This window comes from Gadus chalcogrammus, chromosome 10 (assembly GCF_026213295.1).
Source record: "Gadus chalcogrammus isolate NIFS_2021 chromosome 10, NIFS_Gcha_1.0, whole genome shotgun sequence".
Classification (NCBI taxonomy): Eukaryota; Metazoa; Chordata; class Actinopteri; order Gadiformes; family Gadidae; genus Gadus; species Gadus chalcogrammus.
In genome coordinates this window covers 20138310-20154451 of record NC_079421.1, presented here as the reverse complement: position 1 = coordinate 20154451, position 16142 = coordinate 20138310, and the positions used below count along the sequence as shown (strand labels likewise).

General features: G+C 38.7%; 1 protein-coding gene, 1 long non-coding RNA gene and 26 other non-coding genes across 28 annotated transcripts; 26 read left to right on the top strand and 2 right to left on the bottom strand.

The window, feature by feature from the left end:
* Positions 1-32: 32 nt before the first annotated feature.
* Positions 33-105, top strand: trnar-ucg (transfer RNA arginine (anticodon UCG)). The gene has a single exon. It is a non-coding gene; the product is annotated as a tRNA-Arg (tRNA).
* A 148-nt stretch (positions 106-253) lies between these two features.
* Positions 254-327, top strand: trnai-aau (transfer RNA isoleucine (anticodon AAU)). The gene has a single exon. It is a non-coding gene; the product is annotated as a tRNA-Ile (tRNA).
* A 92-nt stretch (positions 328-419) lies between these two features.
* Positions 420-492, top strand: trnar-ucg (transfer RNA arginine (anticodon UCG)). The gene has a single exon. It is a non-coding gene; the product is annotated as a tRNA-Arg (tRNA).
* A 206-nt stretch (positions 493-698) lies between these two features.
* Positions 699-772, top strand: trnai-aau (transfer RNA isoleucine (anticodon AAU)). Its single transcript has one exon. It is a non-coding gene; the product is annotated as a tRNA-Ile (tRNA).
* A 92-nt stretch (positions 773-864) lies between these two features.
* trnar-ucg (transfer RNA arginine (anticodon UCG)) lies at positions 865-937 on the top strand. Its single transcript has one exon. It is a non-coding gene; the product is annotated as a tRNA-Arg (tRNA).
* A 148-nt stretch (positions 938-1085) lies between these two features.
* Positions 1086-1159, top strand: trnai-aau (transfer RNA isoleucine (anticodon AAU)). Its single transcript has one exon. It is a non-coding gene; the product is annotated as a tRNA-Ile (tRNA).
* Positions 1160-1251: 92 nt separating this feature from the next.
* Positions 1252-1324, top strand: trnar-ucg (transfer RNA arginine (anticodon UCG)). Its single transcript has one exon. It is a non-coding gene; the product is annotated as a tRNA-Arg (tRNA).
* A 148-nt stretch (positions 1325-1472) lies between these two features.
* trnai-aau (transfer RNA isoleucine (anticodon AAU)) lies at positions 1473-1546 on the top strand. Its single transcript has one exon. It is a non-coding gene; the product is annotated as a tRNA-Ile (tRNA).
* A 92-nt stretch (positions 1547-1638) lies between these two features.
* Positions 1639-1711, top strand: trnar-ucg (transfer RNA arginine (anticodon UCG)). The gene has a single exon. It is a non-coding gene; the product is annotated as a tRNA-Arg (tRNA).
* A 148-nt stretch (positions 1712-1859) lies between these two features.
* Positions 1860-1933, top strand: trnai-aau (transfer RNA isoleucine (anticodon AAU)). Its single transcript has one exon. It is a non-coding gene; the product is annotated as a tRNA-Ile (tRNA).
* Positions 1934-2025: 92 nt separating this feature from the next.
* On the top strand, positions 2026-2098 carry trnar-ucg (transfer RNA arginine (anticodon UCG)). Its single transcript has one exon. It is a non-coding gene; the product is annotated as a tRNA-Arg (tRNA).
* A 148-nt stretch (positions 2099-2246) lies between these two features.
* Positions 2247-2320, top strand: trnai-aau (transfer RNA isoleucine (anticodon AAU)). The gene has a single exon. It is a non-coding gene; the product is annotated as a tRNA-Ile (tRNA).
* Positions 2321-2412: 92 nt separating this feature from the next.
* Positions 2413-2485, top strand: trnar-ucg (transfer RNA arginine (anticodon UCG)). The gene has a single exon. It is a non-coding gene; the product is annotated as a tRNA-Arg (tRNA).
* Positions 2486-2627: 142 nt separating this feature from the next.
* On the top strand, positions 2628-2701 carry trnai-aau (transfer RNA isoleucine (anticodon AAU)). The gene has a single exon. It is a non-coding gene; the product is annotated as a tRNA-Ile (tRNA).
* A 314-nt stretch (positions 2702-3015) lies between these two features.
* Positions 3016-3089, top strand: trnai-aau (transfer RNA isoleucine (anticodon AAU)). The gene has a single exon. It is a non-coding gene; the product is annotated as a tRNA-Ile (tRNA).
* A 92-nt stretch (positions 3090-3181) lies between these two features.
* On the top strand, positions 3182-3254 carry trnar-ucg (transfer RNA arginine (anticodon UCG)). Its single transcript has one exon. It is a non-coding gene; the product is annotated as a tRNA-Arg (tRNA).
* Positions 3255-3379: 125 nt separating this feature from the next.
* trnai-aau (transfer RNA isoleucine (anticodon AAU)) lies at positions 3380-3453 on the top strand. Its single transcript has one exon. It is a non-coding gene; the product is annotated as a tRNA-Ile (tRNA).
* A 92-nt stretch (positions 3454-3545) lies between these two features.
* trnar-ucg (transfer RNA arginine (anticodon UCG)) lies at positions 3546-3618 on the top strand. Its single transcript has one exon. It is a non-coding gene; the product is annotated as a tRNA-Arg (tRNA).
* Positions 3619-3766: 148 nt separating this feature from the next.
* Positions 3767-3840, top strand: trnai-aau (transfer RNA isoleucine (anticodon AAU)). Its single transcript has one exon. It is a non-coding gene; the product is annotated as a tRNA-Ile (tRNA).
* Positions 3841-3932: 92 nt separating this feature from the next.
* On the top strand, positions 3933-4005 carry trnar-ucg (transfer RNA arginine (anticodon UCG)). The gene has a single exon. It is a non-coding gene; the product is annotated as a tRNA-Arg (tRNA).
* Positions 4006-4153: 148 nt separating this feature from the next.
* On the top strand, positions 4154-4227 carry trnai-aau (transfer RNA isoleucine (anticodon AAU)). Its single transcript has one exon. It is a non-coding gene; the product is annotated as a tRNA-Ile (tRNA).
* A 93-nt stretch (positions 4228-4320) lies between these two features.
* Positions 4321-4393, top strand: trnar-ucg (transfer RNA arginine (anticodon UCG)). The gene has a single exon. It is a non-coding gene; the product is annotated as a tRNA-Arg (tRNA).
* Positions 4394-4541: 148 nt separating this feature from the next.
* On the top strand, positions 4542-4615 carry trnai-aau (transfer RNA isoleucine (anticodon AAU)). The gene has a single exon. It is a non-coding gene; the product is annotated as a tRNA-Ile (tRNA).
* Positions 4616-4707: 92 nt separating this feature from the next.
* trnar-ucg (transfer RNA arginine (anticodon UCG)) lies at positions 4708-4781 on the top strand. The gene has a single exon. It is a non-coding gene; the product is annotated as a tRNA-Arg (tRNA).
* Positions 4782-5088: 307 nt separating this feature from the next.
* trnar-ucg (transfer RNA arginine (anticodon UCG)) lies at positions 5089-5161 on the top strand. The gene has a single exon. It is a non-coding gene; the product is annotated as a tRNA-Arg (tRNA).
* Positions 5162-5413: 252 nt separating this feature from the next.
* On the top strand, positions 5414-5487 carry trnai-aau (transfer RNA isoleucine (anticodon AAU)). Its single transcript has one exon. It is a non-coding gene; the product is annotated as a tRNA-Ile (tRNA).
* Positions 5488-10043: 4556 nt separating this feature from the next.
* On the bottom strand, positions 10044-11007 carry LOC130390566 (ribonuclease-like 3). The gene is made up of 2 exons (XM_056600597.1): positions 10920-11007; positions 10044-10582 (listed from the first exon to the last, which is right to left on the bottom strand). Exon 2 carries the CDS (start codon positions 10564-10566, stop codon positions 10126-10128), a length of 441 nt encoding a protein of 146 aa, XP_056456572.1. The 5' UTR covers positions 10567-10582; positions 10920-11007; the 3' UTR covers positions 10044-10125.
* Positions 11008-13925: 2918 nt separating this feature from the next.
* On the bottom strand, positions 13926-14858 carry LOC130390758 (uncharacterized). Its single transcript, XR_008896810.1, has 3 exons — positions 14827-14858; positions 14691-14744; positions 13926-14462 (listed from the first exon to the last, which is right to left on the bottom strand). It is a non-coding gene; the product is annotated as an uncharacterized LOC130390758 (long non-coding RNA).
* Positions 14859-16142: the final 1284 nt, after the last annotated feature.

Below are 16142 nucleotides of genomic sequence, written 5' to 3'. Positions count from 1 at the left end.
AAAATATAAAGACCAATTGACTGTTAAACAGTAGCCACGTGGCCTAATGGATAAGGCGTCTGACTTCGGATCAGAAGATTGAGGGTTCGAATCCCTTCGTGGTTAGTTGGAATTGACCTCGCTCAAAGTTAATAGCACGAATAACATTCTGTGAAACAAGGGAACGCTTAGATAATATTTGAGCGAATCCCTTCTCAAACTATTTGTAATTGAAAATACAAAAAAAATACATGAAATTAACACTTAAATTATAGGCCGGTTAGCTCAGTTGGTTAGAGCGTGGTGCTAATAACGCCAAGGTCACGGGTTCAACCCCCGTACTGGCCATCAATTCTTTGTTGAGTTCATTAATGTATTAATTTGAGGATGAATTATACACTTCCGTAAAAAATATAAAGACCAATTGACTGTTAAACAGTAGCCACGTGGCCTAATGGATAAGGCGTCTGACTTCGGATCAGAAGATTGAGGGTTCGAATCCCTTCGTGGTTAGTTGGAATTGACCTCGCTCAAAGTTAATAGCACGAATAACATTCTGTGAAACAAGGGAACGCTTAGATAATATTTGAGCGAATCCCTTCTCAAACTATTTGTAATTGAAAATACAAAAAACATACATGAAAATACGCGAATCCCTTCTCAAATTATTTGTAATTGAAAATACCAAAAAAATACATGAAATTAACATTTAAATTAAAGGCCGGTTAGCTCAGTTGGTTAGAGCGTGGTGCTAATAACGCCAAGGTCACGGGTTCAACCCCCGTACTGGCCATCAATTCTTTGTTGAGTTCATTAATGTATTAATTTGAGGATGAATTATACACTTCCGTAAAAAATATAAAGACCAATTGACTGTTAAACAGTAGCCACGTGGCCTAATGGATAAGGCGTCTGACTTCGGATCAGAAGATTGAGGGTTCGAATCCCTTCGTGGTTAGTTGGAATTGACCTCGCTCAAAGTTAATAGCACGAATAACATTCTGTGAAACAAGGGAACGCTTAGATAACATTTGAGCGAATCCCTTCTCAAACTATTTGTAATTGAAAATACAAAAAAAATACATGAAATTAACCCTTAAATTAAAGGCCGGTTAGCTCAGTTGGTTAGAGCGTGGTGCTAATAACGCCAAGGTCACGGGTTCAACCCCCGTACTGGCCATCAATTCTTTGTTGAGTTCATTAATGTATTAATTTGAGGATGAATTATACACTTCCGTAAAAAATGTAAAGACCAATCGTCTGTTAAACAGAAGCCACGTGGCCTAATGGATAAGGCGTCTGACTTCGGATCAGAAGATTGAGGGTTCGAATCCCTTCGTGGTTAGTTGGAATTGACCGCGCTCAAAGTTAATCGCACGAATAACATTCTGTGGAACAAGGGAACGCTGAGATAACATTTGAGCGATTCCCTTCTCAAACTATTTGTAATTGAAAATACAAAAAAAATACATGAAATTAACACTTAAATTAAAGGCCGGTTAGCTCAGTTGGTTAGAGCGTGGTGCTAATAACGCCAAGGTCACGGGTTTAACCCCCGTACTGGCCATCAATTCTTTGTTGAGTTCATTAATGTATTAATTTGAGGATGAATTATACACTTCCGTAAAAAATATAAAGACCAATTGACGGTTAAACAGTAGCCACGTGGCCTAATGGATAAGGCGTCTGACTTCGGATCAGAAGATTGAGGGTTCGAATCCCTTCGTGGTTAGTTGGAATTGACCTCGCTCAAAGTTAATAGCACGAATAACATTCTGTGAAACAAGGGAACGCTTAGATAATATTTGAGCGAATCCCTTCTCAAACTATTTGTAATTGAAAATACAAAAAAAATACATGAAATTAACACTTAAATTATAGGCCGGTTAGCTCAGTTGGTTAGAGCGTGGTGCTAATAACGCCAAGGTCACGGGTTCAACCCCCGTACTGGCCATCAATTCTTTGTTGAGTTCATTAATGTATTAATTTGAGGATGAATTATACACTTCCGTAAAAAATATAAAGACCAATAGACTGTTAAACAGTAGCCACGTGGCCTAATGGATAAGGCGTCTGACTTCGGATCAGAAGATTAAGGGTTCGAATCCCTTCGTGGTTAGTTGGAATTGACCTCGCTCAAAGTTAATAGCACGAATAACATTCTGTGGAACAAGGGAACGCTTAGATAACATTTGAGCGATTCCCTTCTCAAACTATTTGTAATTGAAAATACAAAAAAAATACATGAAATTAACACTTAAAATAAAGGCCGGTTAGCTCAGTTGGTTAGAGCGTGGTGCTAATAACGCCAAGGTCACGGGTTCAACCCCCGTACTGGCCATCAATTCTTTGTTGAGTTCATTAATGTATTAATTTGAGGATGAATTATACACTTCCGTAAAAAATATAAAGACCAATAGACTGTTAAACATAAGCCACGTGGCCTAATGGATAAGGCGTCTGACTTCGGATCAGAAGATTGAGGGTTCGAATCCCTTCGTGGTTAGTTGACCCCGCTCAAAGTTAATAGCACGAATAACATTCTGTGAAACAAGGGAACGCTTAGATAACATTTGAGCGAATCCCTTCTCAAACTATTTGTAATTGAAAATACAAAAAAAATACATGAAATTAACACTTAAATTAAAGGCTGGTTAGCTCAGTTGGTTAGAGCGTGGTGCTAATAACGCCAAGGTCACGGGTTCAACCCCCGTACTGGCCATCAATTCTTTGTTGAGTTCATTAATGTATTAATTTGAGGATGAATTATACACTTCCGTAAAAAAATATATAGACAAATTGACTGTTAAACAGAAGGCACGTGGCCTCATGGATAAGGCGTCTGACTTCGGATCAGAAGATTGAGGGTTCGAATCCCTTCGTGGTTAGTTGGAATTGACCTCGCTCAAAGTTAATAGCACGAATAACATTCTGTGGAACAAGGGAACCCTTAGATAACATTTGAGCGAATCCCTTCTCAAACTATTTGTAATTGAAAATACAAAAAAAATACATGAAATTAACACTTAAATTAAAGGCCGGTTAGCTCAGTTGGTTAGAGCGTGGTGCTAATAACGCCAAGGTCACGGGTTCAACCCCCGTACTGGCCATCAATTCTTTGTTGAGTTCATTAATGTATTAATTTGAGGATGAATTATACACTTCCGTAAAAAATGTAAAGACCAATCGACTGTTAAACAGAAGCCACGTGGCCTAATGGATAAGGCGTCTGACTTCGGATCAGAAGATTGAGGGTTCGAATCCCTTCGTGGTTAGATGGTATTGACCTCGTTCAAAGTGGAACAAGGGAACGCTTAGATAACATTTGAGCGATTCCCTTCTCAAACTATTTGTAATTGAAAATACAAAAAAAATACATGAAATTAACACTTAAAATAAAGGCCGGTTAGCTCAGTTGGTTAGAGCGTGGTGCTAATAACGCCAAGGTCACGGGTTCAACCCCCGTACTGGCCATCAATTCTTTGTTGAGTTCATTAATGTATTAATTTGAGGATGAATTATACACTTCCGTAAAAAATATAAAGACCAATAGACTGTTAAACATAAGCCACGTGGCCTAATGGATAAGGCGTCTGACTTCGGATCAGAAGATTGAGGGTTCGAATCCCTTCGTGGTTAGTTGGAATTGACCTCGCTCAAAGTTAATAGCACGAATAACATTCTGTGAAACAAGGGAACGCTTAGATAACATTTGAGCGAATCCCTTCTCAAACTATTTGTAATTGAAAATACAAAAAAAATACATGAAATTAACACTTAAATTAAAGGCCGGTTAGCTCAGTTGGTTAGAGCGTGGTGCTAATAACGCCAAGGTCGCTGGTTCAACCCCTGTACTGGCCATCAATTCTTTGTTGAGTTCATTAATGTATTAATTTGAGGATGAATTATACACTTCCCTAAAATATGTGAAGACCAATCGACTGTTAAACAGAAGCCACGTGGCCTAATGGATAAGGCGTCTGACTTCGGATCAGAAGATTGAGGGTTCGAATCCCTTCGTGGTTAGTTGGAATTGACCTCGCTCAAAGTTTGTAGCTTATATAACATTCTGTGAAACAAGGGAACGCTTAGATAACATTTGAGCGAATCCCTTCTCAAACTATTTGTAATGGAAAATACAAAAAAAATACATGAAATTAACACTTAAATTAAAGGCCGGTTAGCTCAGTTGGTTAGAGCGTGGTGCTAATAACGCCAAGGTCACAGGTTCAACCCCGGTACTGGCCATCAATTCTTTGTTGAGTTCATTAATGTATTAATTTGAGGATGAATTATACACTTCCGTAAAAAAATATATAGACCAATCGACTATTAAACAGAAGCCACGTGGCCTAATGGATAAGGCGTCTGACTTCGGTTCAGATGATTGAGGGTTCGAATCCCATCGTGGTTAGTTGGAATTGACCTCGCTCAAAGTTAATAGCACGATTAACATTCTGTGAAACAAGGGAACGCTTAGATAACATTTGAGCGAATCCCTTCTCAAACTATTTGTAATTGAAAATACAAAAATAATACATGAAATTACCACTTAAATTAAAGGCCGGTTAGCTCAGTTGGTTAGAGCGTGGTGCTAATAACGCCAAGGTCACGGGTTCAACCCCCGTACTGGCCATCAATTCTTTGTTGAGTTTATTAATGTATTAATTTGAGGATGAATTATACACTTCCGTAAAAAATATAAAGACCAATCGACTGTTAAATTAAAGCCACGTGGCCCTAATGGATAAGGCGTCTGACTTCGGATCAGAAGATTGAGGGTTCGAATCCCTTCGTGGTTACGTGGATTTGACCTCGCTCAAAGTTAATAGCACGAATAAAATTTTGTGAAACAAGGGAATGCTTCGATAACATTTGAGTAAATCCCTTCTCAAACTATTTGTAATTGAAAATACAAAAAAAATACATGAAATTAACACTTAAATTAAAGGCCAGTTAGCTCAGTTGGTTAGAGCGTGGTGCTAATCACGCCAAGGTCACGGGTTCAACCCTGGCCATCAATTCTTTGTTGAGTTTATTAATGTATTAATTTGAGGATGAATTATACACTTCCGTAAAAATATATAGACCAATCGACTATTAAACAGAAGCCACGTGGCCTAATGGATAAGGCGTCTGACTTCGGATCAGAAGATTGAGGGTTCGAATCCCTTCGTGGTTAGTTGGAATTGACCTCGCTCAAGGGATTCGCTCAAATGTTATCTAAGCGTTCCCTTGTTTCACAGAATGTTATTAGTTCTATTAACTTTGAGCGATATTCAAGCCACGTGGCCTAATGGATAAGGCGTCTGACTTTGTAGCTTATATAACATTCTGTGAAACAAGGCAATGTTTCGACAACATTTAAGTGAGTCATTTCTCAAACTGTTAGCAATTGAAAAAAAATATCACAAAATTAATATTTTCGAAAAAAGGCCGGTTAGCTCAGTTGGTTAGAGCGTGGTGCTAATAACGCCAAGGTCCCCTGTTCAACCCCCGTACTGGCCATCAATTCTTTGTTGAGTTCATTAATGTACTAATTTGAGGATGAATTATACACTTCCATAAAAAATATAAAGGCTGTTAAACAGAAGCCACGTGGCCTAATGGATAAGGCGTCTGACTTCGGATCTGAAGATTGATCGTTCGTGATAAAAAATTATCAAGAAATTCAAATAGGCCTATATGTGGATTATGGCCGGTTAGCTCAGTTGGTTAGAGCGTGATGCGAATAATAATATTAATAAAACATTTAATTTATATAGCACTAACTTAATAACTGAATAACGCCAAGGTCAGGGGTTCAACCCCCGTACTAGCCATCAATTCTTTGTTGAGTTCATTAATGTATTAATTTGACAATGAATTATCCACTTCCATAAAAAATATAATCACCAAGCATCTTTGAAGCAGAAGCCTCTTGGTGTAATGGTTAAGGCGTCTGACTTCGGATCAGCAGATAGAAGGTTTCAATTCGTTCGTTGTTACATGGGATTGAACTCGCGCAAAGTAGCCTACTCATATAATTCCACATATAACAATCGATGAAACAGGTGAATGCTGCGATTAGCCTACTATTGATTGAATCCATCCTAAACTGTTTGTAATTGAAAATAAATAAATGATGAAATAAACAGGTTTCGTACAAGGCGGGTTAGCTGAGTTGTTTAGAGTGTGGTGCTTATAACCAAGGTCACGGGTTCTACACCCGTACTGGCCATCACTTTCTTGTTGAGTTCAATAATGTATTAATTTGAGGATGAATTATACACTTCGGTAAAAATATAATGACCAATCATCTATTAATCAGAAGAGGAAGTGAAAGACGATCTTGTGAGTTGTCCATGTAGGCTAACCTCGATTTATTGTGTATAAGGATTTGTGGTGGGAATTTACGGACCACGTACAATGGTCTTGTACCGTTTTTACACAAATATATGACCGCAATTGTTAAACGTTCTGATGACTTTATTCTACCCGGTTGAAAACAGAAAACGAAAACAGAAAACGATTGACGTGGTCCGTAAATTCCCACCACAAATCCTTATACACAATAAATCGTGGTTAGCCTACCTGGACAACTCACAAGATCATCTTTCACTTCCTCGAATGAAGTTAGGGCTTATAACTTTGTTTCTTGACGCATCCTCCCCCACACCAATTGTGAACAATCATATAACACGAAAAATAAGCGAACAACTTTACCTCAAGTCTATCCGTAGCCACTGGCCGCACTCGAGGGATTGCATTCCTCTTCAATGAAACTCCTTTTGGGTTCTTTGGGTCAGCAGCTCTTTTGGGAATGATGAAGTCGTCCTTATCAAAATGAGCACTGCAGACACGGTGATCCTTCTGCATTAGCATCTTGGCAACATCCACAGAGAGGGAGTTTTGAAGTCCATGATGAGACAGAGCGGGAATCGGGAGCTCATTCTCTCGTTACTAACTGTGGATGTTGCCAAGCTGTCACTCCGATCGAGACTGGCCAATAGAGACGTGTCTTACATCTTTCGGCGTAGGTCCCGCCCACAAGATTCAGCTCAAGCAAAGCTTGTACATTCTCCGATCCAACCGTCTCCGACCGAAAGTCCATTCATTTCTATGTGATTCTCCGTAATGTCCGTTTTTCCTCCGAGACTCCTCCCCTCCGTACAATTTCTGTCCAGTATGTCCGTAATACACGTTCAAAAAATGTAACTTTCGCCGTCGTTTTACGGAGATACCGTATGAAAGTTGTTATGTTTTTCACAAAACATGTAAGTACCTGGCAGGCCAAACTCCTCGCCGATCTCTTTCCAAGCCTGGTTGGTTTTGTTTTTATCTCTGTATATGTCGATCCTCATGTTCCAAAGTACCGGTCTCCTAAAAACGGCCATTATCATATTTCCCCAATCTTTTTGGCTGACCGTAAATAAATTAATGTCCGTACGTAAAACACTAGCGCCCCCTTCCGCAAATTTACGGAAGCACGGATACGAAAAACATACGTATGTGGAAACGAGGCTTCGCAAACAAAACTTTTTGATTCGCCAACAAAACTTTTGGATTCGCAAACAAAACTTTTGGATTTGCAAACAAAACTTTTGGATTCCCATTAATAATTTTTTTATCACATTAATTTATCTTGCAATAAAACATTTTTTGATTGCAGTGTCGATAGTTTTGCACTCAAATCTATTTTTTGATTGCAGTGTGGATAGTTTTGCTCTCAAACCTGTTTTTTGATTGCAGTGTGGAAAATCTTTTGGCTCGCAACCCAAGCAACGGTGACGTCTTTGCTACACAAAAACATTCTGGGCCGGCCACCCGTAACTGCGTGTATCTGATTAGTTGTCGTACCTGCGATATGCAGTACGTGGGCGAGACCGGGAACACTCTCCTGACTAGATTTACACAACACAGATATAATGTGAGACGCAATAAAGCTACTCACCTCCCTTTGGTGAACCACTTCATACTGCATGGCTGGCCTGCCCTCACGAGTAGGCCTACTGTTCTCGAGGCCAACCCCAACTGGTCTGTCGCCCAGCGCCGCAGAGCGGAGGCGATTTGGATCGCTAGACTGGGTTCCCTGCAACCGTTGGGTTTGAATGTGGGGGTGGGTCGGGGATCTCGGGGTTTAGTTTGATGATGGCCCGTGCACCGGCTTTAATTTTGACCTAACCCAAAACCTCAGATCCCCCTCTCCCTGCCCTCTGATTCAGAGAGGGCCAAGTTTCGGTGTGGGGGTCAAAGTTACGCCCTAGAATAAGGTAGTCAAGTTTCAGGGCGGTAGAATCTTTCTATCTCAAAAACTGTCTTTCAACCACATTCTGATCCACTAGGTCTTGCAGGCAACACTTCTGAGAGGCTTTGTCCAAAAAACAGTTTTTTTTTCTCTAAGGGCTAGAAATCCAAATCTCGAATATGTCGTTCTCGGGACCCCGGGAAATGTGTGTATACATTTTGTCATCCCTAGCTATCTTGAAAAGTCAGGAAAAAGGCGTGACCTCCAACAGTAAGGTAAATGTGCATAAGACAGGTTAGTTTCTGGTCCCCATTTTTGGTGGGATGGAGGTGTACGTTTGTGCCTTAAGGTGTGTTGATACAGCTGGCCTGTGGACAAGATTTTGAAGTCTGGAGTCAAATGGTCAAAAGGAGCCGGCAACACGCCCCTTATGAGATAAAAAAAAGTTTATGTGAATTTCTCTCATAACTTTTTGTCATTATTAAAGAGAGGCCTGATTCTCAGATATGAATATTGGATGGCTAGGGTGTAGTTCTGGGAAGAACTTCAGGCCAAAATCTTGCAAGCGAGCCGCTGGGTGAGGTGCAACGAGATGAAGCACTTGCTAAGTAATTTCTTGTAGGGCTGGAATCCCTAAGTTGATGATCGTATGTGTCCTTTGAGAACCCCTTGATATAAATGAGACCCCAGGTCTAGCTTACTAGCTTACTTGTTACTGTCCTAAACGCAGAAGTTACCTATTGCAACACTTCCTTTAGGGCTTCGGCCTCCTAATTGATCATTGTAGTATATTTGAATGACCTCTTTCATAGCTATGACACCACCACCACTGGGGCATGGCAACAATTCTCCATAGCCATATGGGGGGGGGGGGGGGGGTTTGCTTAGGGGTACGCTAGACATAAATAGGAAGCTTGCAATGAGCATTTCAATCACCAGAAATAGTCAATACACACTCAGGGGGAGGAATGACCGGTGGGCCTGTTCACCGGCCCCCCGATGGGTCAAAAGCATGCTAGCGAGAGGGAGCGAGAGAGAGCCAATGATCGGTCCATATCATTTATCCGATGCTGCAATTAAATAAATCGCAGTTTCTCTTTTTCCGACGGCAAAAACCATGAAATAAATAAAATAAAATAAATAAATTATAGAAGTAGCATGAGAAAGGCGTCTACAATTAGTCGAAATTTGATGTTGAAAAGACGTCCACAAACAACCACATTTGGACTATAAATAGCCCTTACATAGAGGTCCCAAGGACGTCAACATGAAACATTCAGTAGATGTCGAAAAAAAGACGTTGCCTGGCCTGGCGGTACAAAACAAACCCTTCAGTGCACCGAAATTTGACGTCCAATAATGACACAGAAAAGACGTCACTCTGACGACACATTGCGCAGTGGGTAGGGTTAAATACATATTAGGGATAAATACATATTTATATCATAAAACGTTTTATTAAATGTATACAAAATATTAGAGTAAGCATTGTTGATTTTATTTTAATATACAATATGCTAGTATTATTCAGGTGATGTCTTTCCAATGTATTTTTTTTCTATTAAACATACAATATCTCAGCTTTTATCTATAAGAGGCTAGTAAATAGTGCAAAGGGAAAGCAATTCTCTTTATATGTTTGTTGAAATGTTCATATTTCACATGCAATGTGCCCTTGATCCTATTGACCAAGCTTGAACTATCCTGTTGACTTACCTTTTTTAAATAAAGCTTTCCTCATCTCTTTAGAACCAAATACTTTGGTGAATTGTTAAAGCTAAATACTCCGTCTGCACCCATCAGAAGTTGTAAGTAAGTAGTGAAAGTAATGAAAGAATTTCAAGCGTTCAGCCTTCGTTTTATTTGATGATCAAGTGCATTACAACTCGTCAAATCAATTCTGCAAGTATGCAATGTCTCTATGGTATAAATGTCTCAAAATATATTGGAAATTCTTCCTCACACACAATGACAATCTTTTTGGCCAATCTGGGGGACCAACCCTGGTACTGGCAATTTGGCTGTCTGGGTTGGTTGTTGGGATCAACGTTGCTGAGTTGACACATGACAAAAGTGAACGGGTTGTTACTAGTGATTGAACCATTCCTATGACCCCTACAGATGGCTTTGATTTGGTCGAGAGGGGCAGTGATGAAGGTGTTGCTCCATTTACAGAGATTGGTATTCGTCTCGATATTTCTGGAGAGTATTTCAGAATCACACTCAGAAGTTCTCATCCCCGGGTTTATATGTTGGAGTCTGAATTTCTGGTACCTCTCTTCTTGGTAATGATTCGGCTTTGACGCTGTTGTCGAGTAGACCATCAGTAGCAGAAGACCCACATGGTGGCTCTTCATCATTCTTTGGTTGTGGAAGCTTAAGGACACATTTGTGGTCACATTTTAAAACAGACAACATTTGTTTCCAGATTAAAAACGAAAAAACTGTGTTAACAGATTAATATATTCTGGTTTAAATAATATTCCGTTGCTGTGATCTTATATCAGTGGTTGTACATACTCTCTGTCCTTTAAAATGTAATCTGCATGCACTTTTACAAGGCAGACCAAAAATAGTCTTAAATACCCTTTTGTTGCCAAATAATCCTCTTGCTTTCTTTTTTGAGAAACCCAGTACTGAAAATGAAAATTTGATAAATAAATTGAGTTTACATAAAACACATTTCTTTAGTTGTATTCATTGGAGGAATTACCTGTTCTGTTTGCAGTGCTGAGGAGAAACTAAAGATTGGCACTGTATAATCTTAACATAGAAGTTGTGAGTTAGGACTTTGATACCTTTTGAACTTTGATACCAAGGTTTATCTGATAAACACGATGGGGAAAGGGGAACGGGCTGGTTTCACATTTTAACAATGTAAATTGTCCACATACATATTATGTATGTGGACAAATTACATTGTTAAAATGTGAAATTAATTGAAAGATTTTTTTGAAGAAGCAAACACGGCAACAGGCACAAACCAATGGATTTTCTAAAAAGAGGAGGCAACATATCAGTTAGGATTTCCCGAAACATTTGTTTATTTGCTAGAGGTTCTTTTTTGTTTATTTTAAGGTCCAGGTCATATTTCAAATCAAAGATTAACTACTATATCAATATATATGATGAAGCGATTGCTTTTCATTTAAAAAACTAAACTGCATGAATTGGTTTTACCAGACACCAGCATGCAAGAAAGGACTATTTGGGAATTTATATATTGTTCTTAAATAATTATTAAATATGTATTATGTTTGAACATAGCTTTCTAATGATATTTTGGGAAATATTTTCTTTGCATAAATAACAACATTTGACATTTGCAACAAGTCTAACTTCAGAGGCATGTTATCAAAAGCCTTTATTGGGAATGTAAATGTATGTATCCAAGCTTAGCTGCAGGAATTTAAGATGTAACGAGTAAGAACTTGGCGAACTGGGACGCACCATAACAAATCAGCAGTGCCCAGCTGACGGTGCTAACCAAACTTTTGCTAGTGATTGAACATTTCCTGAAAAGAAAACATCGACACCAGCATCTACATCAGTTAAGCACAGACCATGCAACAAAGAGTTACCAATAGGCTTTGTTCAGCCGCAAAAGCAACTGGTTCTCATAGTTCTTCGAGCCAATGCATGCTCTTTTTGGACCGAAGATCAGCCCTGCAACATTAAAAAGTCTTTCACATGCTGCTGAGGCAGGGAGTGCTGTATTCTGCTATTTCGTAGCTGGAATGTGGCGCGATTTATGTCATGTCAGAGAATGTGGACGGGCTCTGGTCATGCGCAGGTGCCACGGATCGCGTATAGGGTGTCAGAATGGTATATGTTTCTAATCTCATCCAACCAATCAAATTCACTCTATCCGATGGCGCAAATTATCTGGATAGTTTTTTTTGTTTGTGTTTGTTTGTTTTTGAACGCTGGCGGATTATAAACAAGCCGAAATTAAATAGGAGTAACGAGGCCATTTTTTAAAAGTAAGGAGTAGAAAGCACAGATAAGTGCGTGAAAATGTAAGAAGTAGAAGTAAAAAGTAGGCAGAAAATAATTACTCCAGTAAAGTATAGATACCCAAAATTTCTACTTAAGTAAGGTAACTAAGTATTTGTACTCCGTTACTTGACACCTCTGGATTGTCATCTATGAACCCATATGATTGATCCCAGTAATTAAGTTGGATCCCAGCAATGCACAATGATGTGTCTGGTAAACCTAGCCTTTTTAATGACCAGCAGTGGGTCAGTGTCACAAAGAAGAGCTTAATACTGTTGCTTACAGAATGCCGCTAGCGGCTTGGATCAGATTCTGCACACTGTGAACTAAGTTTAAGATAATTGATTTTTTTGCCGTTTAAAAGCTTACATAATCCATCAATATATTCTGCAGAACAGAGACAAAATGTTTCAGACCCGACAGTCCCTCTGTCCGGGAGATTTAGCTGCCTGACGGTCCACCACGTCAAGTCTGAGCTCCACACATCACAAACGCACAGTTGGTTACTGCTCCATCGGGACCTCCTTCGATCTGACTCCTCCTAATGTTCTTCTCCACATGCCGATGCCTGAGAGGCAGCTTGTTACTTATCCAGAGCGCTGCTCTGAAACTGGAACCCTCCCTTATACAAAGTGTTTTTTCGGCCTTGTAAGTGGTTATCAGTCAACACACTCAGTCTCACAACCTCTTTGTCTTAAAGTAGCCCTTGACATATTGCTTGGGCAAACCGGCCTTCTAAGGCCTGGCTATTCTATGAGTTCAGAACTCCTTATCGATCCATGTTAAGCTCAAATAAGCTCAAAAGCAGCAAAATGAGAACTCATAAATATTTGTATAATCATGACATGATTTACATACATAAATATTGCTATATCATGACTTTTACTGCTTTATTTTACTCTACTTTATAAAAGTAGAGCAAAATTCATTCTTCTCACAATACATATATTACATTTGTTTATTAACGATGAGCACAATAAAATACAGTGGCATGTTAACGTTATTTATCGATATAGAAGCGCTATAAAGGGATTTTCCACCTTAACGCATGTGATTTTCTCCCATGGGTCTTGGCGATAGATATGGGGCCTAGCGCTGGAGGTGGGCCCGAGGCCTGAGGTCTCCAGCTGGACACTATTGGGCAATGGTGCTGAAGTCAACAACTCCCATCTTCTGTCGCTTCTTCAGGCCCTCAGCAAACTATGAATTTTGTTATTTTTTTGATTGAAAGATCCTATACCTTCAAGAAGATAGTGGACAAATTGGTATTTACCTACAGAGAAATATGTTATACTAACGCAGCAGGTTTGAGATTGTATTTAAAACAGTGAAATCCACATGACAGAATGTGAATGTATTGGTACAGAAAGAATATGATGAGTTCACAATTCATGATGACCCATTGTTGATTGTCTGACACTAGGTCCCAATTTTCATCAATCGATCTTGGTGCACTGGATGTGGTCGGCTTGCTGTCTGCTTGTTATTATAAGCCTAATTTTACATATAAATCATAGGTTAGTGATATTTTTAATGATACTGTATATTATACAGAGATTTAGAGGATATAACACTGTCCCCAGTTTTATTTGATATATTTTATGGATCTTACATATGGACCATGGTTAACATTACTCTTCAGCTACCTAGCTTACAATGTTTCTGAAGAAATATAATGCTCCCATGAGCTGATGTCCCAGGCAATAAAATAACGAAAGCATTGATAGTGTTCATCCTTTTTTTTATTTGATGATCAAGTGCATTACAACTCACTCGATAAATAAATTTTGCAAGTATGCAATGTCTCTATTATGCGTATCCGAAAAAATGCACTGGTAATCGATCCTTACAATTAACGATTAGCTTTTTGGCAAATGTGGGGGACCAACCCCGGTACCGGCAATTTGGCTGTCTGGGTTGGTCAGCACCGTTAGTGAGTTGACACATGACAAAAGTGAACAGGTTGTTAGTAGTGATTCTACCTGGTCTATTTCCCCCACAGAGGGCTAAGAATTGGGAGAGAGGGGCAGTGATGAAGGTGTTGGTCGGTTTACAGAGATTGGTATTCACATCAAAGATATTTCTGTCGCGTATTACAGAATCACACTCAGAAATTCTCATCCCCTGTTTGAAATGTTGGTCTTTGAACTTCTGGTACTCGTTTGGGGAACGGTTCTGCCTCGACGCTGTGGTCGAGTACACTAGCAGCAGCAGAAGACCCACATGGTGGCTCTTCATCATTCTTTGGTTGTGGAAGCTAAAGGACACATTTGTGGTCACATTTTAAAAACAGACAACAAATGTTTCCGGATTAAAAAGGAAAAAATATTGTTAACAGATTAATAAATTCAGGTTTAAATAATATTCAGTTGCTGTAATCTGACATCAGTGGTTATACAGAATCTCTGTCCTTTAAAATGTAATCGGCATTCACTTTTACAATGCAGACATAAAAAAAAACCAAAGATGAACACATCCCAAATACCTTTTTGTTAAATGCCAAATAATCCTCTTGCTTTCTTTTTTGAGAAACCCAGTGCTGAAAATTAAAGTTAGATCAATAAACTTAGTTTACATAAAAAACATTTCTTTAGTTCTATTCATTGGAGAAATGCAAATACCTGTTTTATGTGCAGTGCTCAGGAGAAAATAAAGATTGGCACTGTTTAATCTTTATATAGAAGTTGTGAACTTTGATACCTTTTGAACTTTGATACCTTTTGAACTTGGATAGCTACGTTTGACTGATAATCATGATGGAGAAAGGGGAACGGGCTGATTGGCTAAGGGAGAAACCAGGAATTGTTGGAATACATTGATGATTTATGATTTGGACTGTTCTACTCAAATTAAAAGGATATGTATGTGGACAGTTTACATTGTTAAAATGTGAAATTAATTTAAAGATTTTTTTGAAGAAACAAACACGGCAACAGGCACAAACCAATGGATTTTCTAAAAAGAGGAGGCAACATTTCAGTTAGGATTTCCCGAAACATTTGTTTATTTGCTAGAGGTTCTTTTTTGTATACTTTAAGGTCCAGGTCACATTTCAAATCAAAGATTAACTACTATATCAATATATATAATGAAGTGTATTACCTTTCATTTAAAAAACAAAACTGCATGAATTGGTTTTTACCAAACACTAGCATGCAAGAAAGGACTTTTGGGGAATTTAAATATTGTTTTAAAATAATTATTAAATATGTATTATGTTTGAACATAGCTTTCTAATGATATTATGGCAAATATTTTCTTTGCATAAATAACATTTGATATTAAGTCCTGAAGCATAAACCATTATCCGCCATGAAAAGAACGAAAAAAGGTATAAAAAAGAAAGAATCAAACAACATACAAAAAATATAGATACCTAAAGATCGCCCTAACACAAAACTACTCACAAGATCAATACACAATTCACTTTATCTTCGCCATGCCCTGCCTACATACAAATCTGCCGTAATTGATGCATGGTAAGCTTTTATATCACACTATATGGAGTGGAGAAATGTCTGCATAGGCCTATAGTCGATAGCCGACAACTATTTAATAGCCAAAAGTGTGATAATTATTACTACTTTATAAACTATATTGAATCAATCTCACATTGCAGAGGTTAACTGTATTTGATTGTCATCTATAAACCCATATGATTGATCCCAGCAATTAAGATGGATCCCAGCAATGCACAATGTTGTGTCTGGTGAACCTAGCCTTCTTAATGACCAGCACTGAATCAGTGTCACAAAGAAGAGCTTAATACTGTTGCTTACAGAATGCCCCTGGCTTGGATCAGATTCTGCACACTGTGAACTAAGTTTAAGAGAATTGATTTTTTTGCCGTTTAAAAGCTTACATAATACATCAATATATTCTGCAGAACAGAGACAAAATGTTTCACACCCGACAGTCCCTCTGTCCGGGAGGCACA

Excerpts from the sequence above, each read along its gene's own strand:
- LOC130390566 (XM_056600597.1), bottom strand. The coding sequence starts at position 10,566 with ATGATGAAGAGCCACCATGTGGGTCTTCTGCTACTGATGGTCTACTCG.